Consider the following 8,804-nt stretch of genomic DNA (forward strand, 5'->3'; position numbering starts at 1 on the left):
TTCCCATGTTGAAATATAGGAAAAAAGAACTGAAATGACATCACTCACCTTAAGAAACCAAGACCTATAAATAGAGAAACAGGGCCATACCACCACGCTTCACTGGAGACTGTATTGTTGATATTACCTGGTCATGGTGACGAAACATCTGAAAATAAACCTTCCAGCTCAGGAGCTAACTTAGTAATACAGATTCTTATTTCACTCTCTGAGAAAACATACTGGCACTTTGGCAGTCTGAAGAAGTTTCACTCAGCTAATGCCAGGTATGGGGAGAATCTGTCTTAGAGAAGAGGTTGAGTAGGCTGGGCCTGTACTCATTGGAGTTTAGAAGAATGAGGGGTGACATTATTAGAACATACAGGATGTGAGAGACTTGACAAGGTAGGTACAGAAAGGTTGTCGGACAGTCTAGGACCACAGAGCATAATCTCAAAGTAAGGGGTTGCCAATTTAGAACAGTGATCAGGAGGAATTTTCTCCGAGGATAATGAATCTTTGAAATGCTTTACTGCAGAGAGTTGTGGAGAGTGAGTATGTTTTACCTGGTCATGGTGGCGAAACGTCTGAAAACAAACCTTCCAGCTCAGGAGCTAACTTAGTAATACAGATTCTCATTTCACTATTTGAGGAAATATACTGGCATTTTGGCAGTCTTAACAAATATCATTTGTTAAGAATGCTTTAAGGCTAAGATAGACAGACTTTTAATCAACAAGAGTTTGAGGCCAAAGATGAAATTGGAGCTATGATATCACTGAATGATAGACAGACTTAGAGTTATAGAGATGTACAGCACGGAAACAGATCCTTCGATCCAACTTGCCGACCAGATATCCTGACTTCATGTGGCATATTTCTCTTACAACTTACCTTCTTATTAAAATGTATATTATATAATAGCACATAAACATGATACTGAAATACACCTCTCACCTTTTGTGTTTAAGTTTTTGTTTGCTATGTAGTCAGAATTGGGTGGATCAGGTCTACATGAACAAGTCAGATATATAATACTTTGCCAAACTCATTATGGCTGAGGGTTGGTGACATTCTCATTGATTAGTGTCTTTCCAAATTCTAAGAATAGAGATATAATTGAATAATGGAAAATTAACTGAAATTACTGTTAAATTATGATATTGTCTAAACTGGTGTCAAAAGTGCTGCATCTGTCTGCGATTGTCAGTATCAAAATTAGTAAAATTTAACATTGGTTTTATACTTCAATATTTTCCATGAACAAACGTACAAGAGATCTGCTGTTGGATTTCAGTGTGGAACTCTGCACAGTCATGTTCTGTGTAGCCAAGTATAACTCTCTTCAGTTGCCAGATCACAGCAGAGCCAAGGTGGTTTCAATGAAACTAGAATAGAGACTATTTGGCAGAAGGGGATGATCTTCTTTTTATTACCTGGAAAACTGTTTTTTTTAATGATACATTTGGTTAAATAAAACTTAATGCACTCCCTTAATTATAAAGGGAGAAACCCGGTCACTATTCAGCTCTTTATTATTCCCTGCTCTTTGTGGTAAGTGCAGTGTAGAGGCACCCTGAGATTATATGTTTTGTTGGAGCTAGCTGGAATTGTGATATTGTGAAATTCAGTTAGGCTTTTTCAGTTTATTACATTGTTACTTAAAATTAATTGTATATTTTTTTGTACAGAAATAAGTCAAACAATGTATTGCAGAGGGGATTTCTTATCTAGTGCACCTTGAGTTGCTACTGCAGAATGTAACTATAGTGAGGGACTCGTGTCATGAATGGTAGATTTTCCTCTTTGCAATGAGTCAACTTGGCACAGTCTACAACTATCACTGGGGCAGAGAGAATCATACGGATGTAACAGCTAATCCAATTCTCTATCCATATTTGAAGCCTAATTTGGATGGGTTTCTTTGTCATTGTATAATCCTACATATCCTTTCTGTGTTTTGGCCACCTGATACACCCATGTGCAATAACAGAAAGATTTGCTCTTGTCTGTCGAAAAATTTTAAACAGTAGCTTATTCTTATCAAATTTGTTGACTGGCTTTCTAATACTAATAGTCTGCTTTCTGTGTGTGTCTCTCTCTCTTTTCCAGGGTGTGCTTCTTTCTCATAAGCCAAAGGAAAAAAATCGGATTGACAGTAATAATGAAAACTCTGTCCCGAAAGACTTTGAAAATATTGACAATAGTAATTTTGGGCCCAGAATGCAAAAGCAGAAGTTGCAGCCGGAAGTGAAGAGTAAAGCACCAACTGAGAAGAAAGCCAAGTATGAGCAGGTGGGCAAAGCCAAGGATCATTCATTGCTAGGCAAGAGCACCAATGAAGTCCTAAAGTATGGGAACTATCAGGCAAAAAATGCCAGCAATTTGCAACCAAACCACAAGACTGGGAATGTTTATAAAGATGTGGTGATTGGAAAAAATACACAAGAAATCCATTATGAGCAGACTCCCAGATGTGAAATATCAGGCAAGGAAGCATTGTCCGCACTCTCCAGGGCGAAAAGCAAACATTGTCAGCAGGAGATCGCTGAGCTGTATTGCCTTCATAAAGATGGCAAGTTAATGCCAGAAAAGGCACCTCGATTGTGTCCGCTGGAGGGTAAGAGGTTCTGATACACATTTTATTGTTAAAGGGATAAGCGACTGAGGATGAGCATCTGTCTCTTCATCATTGTTTCTGTTTCTTTCTCTTCCTCTTATTTCACTTGCCTTTCTTTCTGTTTCTCTTTCCATGTTCTACCTCTTTCTAATTTTGTGGTATCTCCATCATACTTCAGATGCCCTACTGTCTCTCACACATTTCTGTATCACTTGTTGAAAATAATTAGAAAGCAAAGCTACTGATATTTCCATTTATAAAGTAAGCTTCTCTAAAAAGAAAAATTGCTCCTACTTCAGGAGAGAGAGGAATAAAAGTAGATCTAATGACTACTTGACCTGATGCTTGCTGGAGACCAATTAACCATTAATGCCTGTGGGAATATTGCACCTTTTAAAGATAAAGCACACATTCTTTGCAGCATTGCAGAAACCATGTCGTTTTTCAGCAGTTGATTAAACTATTAAGCATTCTGACTTGTGCCCTGTGTGAAATTTCTTGTGTAGTGCTGTTAAATTTGTGTGATTTGTTGGTGAAAAATGAGAGATACTGTTAAGCTTTCTGGCCAGACCTACTGAACTTTTCCAGAAATTTAGGTTTTTATACTCAAATCCTGTTTCACCAAGCAATGATTTATGCTATGTACCAGCGCTTCCTAAAGTTTTGCCCCATTGTGACTCAATTTTGAGGCTAAAATAGTTGCAAAGCCTATGAGAGGAATGCTGGAAGGTTGGACAATACTTTGAAGCTTGCAATCCAGCTTGATATTCCAACACCCACTGTGGGAATCCCTGGATTATACAATGCCTGTGAGATTGACTTTGTTCAGAAAGGTTAGTCTTAAAATATTGTTTTTTTTAATATTGCTATTCAAGTCAATGGTATATTCAATTGGTGTAATCCAAACAGCAGGCATGACTAAGTGAGGAAACCTGTTTATTAATTATTGAATTGATATATGTGATCATGTGATCAGTTCAGAAGTGGTTATAAAATGTTAACATGCAAAGAATTAATTTGGAAACACTGCAGTTACTAATATCTACATTGATTGTATTTTTTATTTTGGGTTGGAAGCCCTGAGATGGTGAAAGTACCTGATGCTTTAGTTAGCACCCCACTCCCAGTGCCATATAGGACTAGTCAATGTGTTTAATGAATCCTGAGATTGTGATGGCTGTCTGGTCATTATTAACAGCATCTCTTTGGTTGCACAAACATCGCGAATTCTGAGTCAGCAGAAGAAAAAAGAAGCAGAATAGGCAATTAATCTTCTGTAAATAAATTCCAAATGCACTCTGCCATCAAAATGATGAAATACTGAGACGGAAATTTCCTAATGACAACTTGCAAATTCTTGATTGTCAACATTTAAGTGGAACAAAAATATAAGAAGTTTCACTTCTGAAATGTTAGGGGAAGCAGTGGTAGAGGGATCATGTCACTGGATTTGTATTCCAGTGTCAAAAAGTGTGTTGCTGGAAAAGCACAGTCAAACAGGCAGCTTCCGAGGAGCAGGAGAGTCGACGTTTTGAGCATTAGCTCTTCATCAGGAATATAGAACCCATTTTAATGTTCTGGGAACATGGCTTTGAATCCAACCATAGCACTTGTGAAATTTACATTCAGTATAGATCTGGAATAAAAAGATATCTTAATTGCAATGATATAACACAGTCGATTGTAAAAACCTATATAGTTCACTAATGCTCTTCAGGGAAGGAAATCTGCTATTCTTGCCTGGTCTGTTTCACAGGTGACCCCAGACCAAGTGCAATGTGGCTGACTCTGAACTGGCCTCTAGGTAGTAAACGATGGGCAATAAATTCTGGGCCAGATAATGATGTCCACATTCCACGAAGAATTAAGGTGTGTCTTCACTGTGTGCAGATTGACTACATTTCAGAAATCCTTCGGTGAGAAAATCACTCTTTGATGTCTTGAGGACATGAAAAATGCTATATAGGTGCATGTCTCTTATACTTAACATGCATCTTCTTTGAAAGAAAAATATTTAAATAAAACTCTTGATCACAGTGGTTTGATGACCTGTCTAACTGGGTTATAATACTTCAGTGTAGTCTGAGCTTGTGGAAAGGTGGTTTCTGCTTGTAGGAAAGTCTTTGACTAGAGAACATAGACTGAGTAAAGGATCGCTGAGTTAGGACAGAAACGAGGAAGAATTTCTTCCTTAAAGTAGGAAATCTATGGTGTTCTTCACTGCAAAGACTTTTGAAACTGAGTCATTAAGTATATTCAAGGCCACAAGAGATGTTTTTAATCAGAAAAGGAATCTAGGATTATAGAGAAAAAGCAAGAAAGTGGAGTTAAGATTTATCAGAGCAGCCAAGATCTAATTGAATGACAGAGACAATTCGATGGGCCGAATGGCTTATTTCTGCTCCAACGTCCTATGGTCCTATATTGGAATAGAAAAGAGGTTTTAGTGACATTTGACCTTTCTGTTTCTGCTACTTTGTTAGTCAATCACATAGCTACTGGCAAAAAATTCAGTGTGGACTGCTGGTGCTAAAAAAGGGCCCCCCAGGGGGAGAGCAAGGATGAAATAACAGGAGTTGAAAATGCTGATGATTGAATGCTGTTGACTTGATTAGTTTCCATTATTATTACTAATGTTAAAACCTATATAGTTCACTAAAGCTCTTTGGGGAAGGAAATCTGCTTCTGCTATTACATATCATTTCCACCAATGAACTTCTGCAACCAATAGCTATCTTATGTGCGGCAGAGTCAATGCACCATGGTAAGCTTATTAAAAAATGAAAAACAAAATGTTTAGCTCAGTTAAGAGTCTTGTGTCCTCGATATTCCTGTATTCTCTAACAAATTAATCAGATCTTTACTGTTCCGTATTTAGTTCTGAAAGTGTTTAGTAATCTCTGTCTGGAGTGGCCCCAACTGAAGTAATGTGTCCTGTAACTGCATTCCAGGAAAGATATGAAATATTGATGGGAAAGTTTCTAGAGACCAGGAACTTCCATTGCATGGATGGATGACAGAGGCTGAGGCTGCTCTTGCAGAAGAGAAGATTGAGAGGACATTTGATAGTGTTCAAAATCAGGAATGGTTAGGACAAAGTAGATGAGACAAAAACTGTTCCTGTCAGAGTGGAATCAGGAACACAGGAGGCACTATTTAAGGTGATTGTGGAAAGAAGCAATGACAATACAAGAAAATATTTTTAATACATTGAGTGGTAAGCAGCTGGAATATATGGCCTCATTTTGTTCTTTATCCTTTAAGAGAATGAAGGAGTCACGGCATTTGTTACCCCCATTCCTAATTGTCCTTGACTTGCTCGACTATTTCAGAGAGCATTCTGAAGTCAGCCACATTGCTATGGGTCTAGTGTCAGTTTTAGACAAGAATGGCAGATTTCATTTCCGAAAGTACACTGTTGAACCAGAAAGACAGTCAGTGGTAAGTGCCTGGCTATCATTTCCTGGGACCAGCTTTCAATTCCAAAAGTATCCATCAGATTTAAATACCACCAGCTCCCTTGGTGAGCTTTGTTCCAATGTCCCCAGAACATAATCTCCACAAGACTGGACTAAATACCGAAAGGCCCAGATTGGTTCACTCATCTCTCTTGAAAGAGAATTGGACCATTATCTGAAAAGGAAAACTTTGTAGTACCGTAGGGAAAAGGCAGAGGAGGGGCTGTAGGTGCATTGCTCTGGCAAAGACTCTTCATGATAGACTGAATGTTCTCCTGTGCTGTGTAACCATTCTGTAATTCTGTAGTTTACAACCCAAGGCTATGAGAATATGTGGACCTTCTGACAAATTTTCAACCAACAATATTGGTTATAAGTGTGGCAGTGTGGTTTGTGCTGTTGCTCCTGATTTCAATTATGTCAATATTTAGTGCACTTAGACTTGGATGCTTCTGGTACCGTTATTTTTAGAGTGACAATGTTGTTTTGCTAATGTTAGTTGACCACTTTACCGATGAGAAACAGGGAATGTGGACAACATGAAACAAAAACAGAAGTTGCTGGAAAAGCTCAGCTGGTCTGGCAGCAACTGTGGAGAGAAATCAGAGTGAATGTTTCAGGTCCAGTGATTTCCTTCAGATTTTCCAGCAATTTCTGTTTTAGTTTTAGATTTCCAGCATCTGCAGTTCTTTCAGTTTAATGTAGAATATTTGTCTGCCAGTGTATCCTTCTAGATTAACTTCTGTAGAGGACAATAAAAGTGGAAATGGAGGAGAGAAGGTGTTGATATTCTGCCTCCTCCCCAATTGAATCCATAGGATTTCAGACACACTAAAAGATATGGAGAGCTTTAAATTCGGTTTCTCCCCAAATCCCTTTGACCTAGCTAGTAGCAATTCTGTTATCACAAGCCTGACTGCCCCAGCACTTTGTTAATTGTTGGTGTATATTACTGCGTTGCATTTGATATTTTATGCTGTTTTGTAGCTAATGTCCAGTACCACTTTAACAACACATACATTAAACAAATCTGACCAAGATTTAAGGAAGATAGTTTTGAATTAGTTAAGCAATTGAAGGGAACTTTGTTTATAATCTTTTGAACTAATCTGCACACTTATTGATGATAATGATGATGAGCTCCTGAGATCAGCTGAATAAAGAAGTTTGATCATTTTTGGAACTATTTGGTTGATGTAAAAACTGAGTGTCTATTTTGGAGGTAATTGTCACTTTTGATGAAAAGCTGGTAGAGGATCAGATTAGACACAGTTCCTGACATTCCATTCTAGTGAAGTCAGTCGGGTGAAATGTTTGACTGCTATTTGTCTTCAGAGCCCTAGGTTGAAGAATAAATATGGAAAGCAGTCTGATCAGGCAGCAAGGGCTGTTGAAAAGGGAATACAAGCAGAGTCTGCCCCAACTTCCAGAAGAATCCGCAGTGAAAGTGTCAAATGTTGTTACAGAGACAAAGTGGTCTTTTAAAAAAATTCTAGTTATTTCCTGCTGCTCCCAGTCTCCACATCAATAAGAAGATGAGAAATACGAGCAGGAGTAGACAATAAGGTCCCTTGAGCCTCAGTCCCACTTTCCTGCCTTCAGCTATCCCATATTCCTTGATTTCTTTGATTGCACTCTGGTTGAAGTTGCTTCCTCAGGAGTTAGGCCTGTAAAGCTAGACGACCAAGCCAGATTCCACGATTCCACATTGTGCATTACTCTTGCCATCACAAAGCTGAGCATCCTCAGTTTTATCACAGGCAGATGTACTATGGCAACTTCATTTACTTTTGAAAGCAAATCCATTTCGAGTATGGAACAGATTAAGAGTAAAGCTTTTAATGAATAATAAGATGTGTGCATATACTACTGTATTCTTATAACAAATATGTTACTGTATCAGGGATTGTATTAGCACAATGTGAATCATGTTGAACCACTTGCTAGTATGATAAAGCTCTGCACCATATAACAAATGCCATTAAATCATGAAATTGTGATTTTACAAATGGAAATGTATTACGGTATTTGCATTTAAATAGTGAAACATTGAAAGAAATTAAGCAAATGTAAGATAGTACAAAAGGTTTAGAGGGTGCAATTATAATCTGGACTGAACATTCGACGATGTACTGCAGTTATGTCTATATACCTGGGAGGTTTACCATGCTTTTATATCTAATGCTAATGTAAGCATTATCTGAGCAATGACCCAGTGATTGTTAGATAGCTTTTAGCTCGCTTTTAAACACTGTCACTTTTAATATTTTTTTTATATGTCAAGGGGAATGTTTACTATCATTTGTTTGAGAGCTTTAAGTTCCAAACTTTATAGAAATTGTACTTGAAATTGGGAGTTGAGATTCAAGATTCAGGAGGACAATGCTGTTTTGGAGTAGATGGATATACTGTAGGTCAATTAATTGACAATTGGTTTCGTGGAGAAAGTGAGGACTGCAGATGCTGGAGCTCAGAGCTGAAAATGTGTTGCTGGAAAAGCGCAGCAGGTCAGGCAGCATCCAAGGAGCAGGAGAATCGACGTTTCAGGCATGAGCCCTTCTTCAGGAATGAGGAAAGTGTGCCAAGCAGGCTAAGATAAAAGGTAGGGAGGAGGGACTTGGGGGAGGGGCGTTGGAAATGCGATAGGTGGAAGGAGGTCAAGGTGAGGGTGATAGGCCGGAGTGGGGTGGGGGCGGAGAGGTCAGGAAGAAGATTGCAGGTTAGGAAGGGGGTGCTGAGTTCGAGGG

General features: G+C 38.5%; 1 protein-coding gene across 1 annotated transcript in view; it reads left to right on the forward strand.

Annotated features, from left to right (window-relative positions):
- Nucleotides 1–1,938: 1,938 nt before the first annotated feature.
- Nucleotides 1,939–8,804, forward strand: part of xylt1 (xylosyltransferase I) — a gene marked incomplete at its 5' end in the record, with an annotated part of 138,267 nt that continues 131,401 nt past the window's right edge. Inside the window, one exon of the mRNA XM_043711099.1 lies at nucleotides 1,939–2,599. Within this exon, the coding sequence (XP_043567034.1) occupies nucleotides 1,939–2,599 (661 nt within the window). The remainder of the gene's footprint in view (nucleotides 2,600–8,804) is intronic.

The sequence above is a fragment of the Chiloscyllium plagiosum genome, chromosome 21 (assembly GCF_004010195.1).
Source record: "Chiloscyllium plagiosum isolate BGI_BamShark_2017 chromosome 21, ASM401019v2, whole genome shotgun sequence".
In the NCBI taxonomy this organism is placed as follows: domain Eukaryota; kingdom Metazoa; phylum Chordata; class Chondrichthyes; order Orectolobiformes; family Hemiscylliidae; genus Chiloscyllium; species Chiloscyllium plagiosum.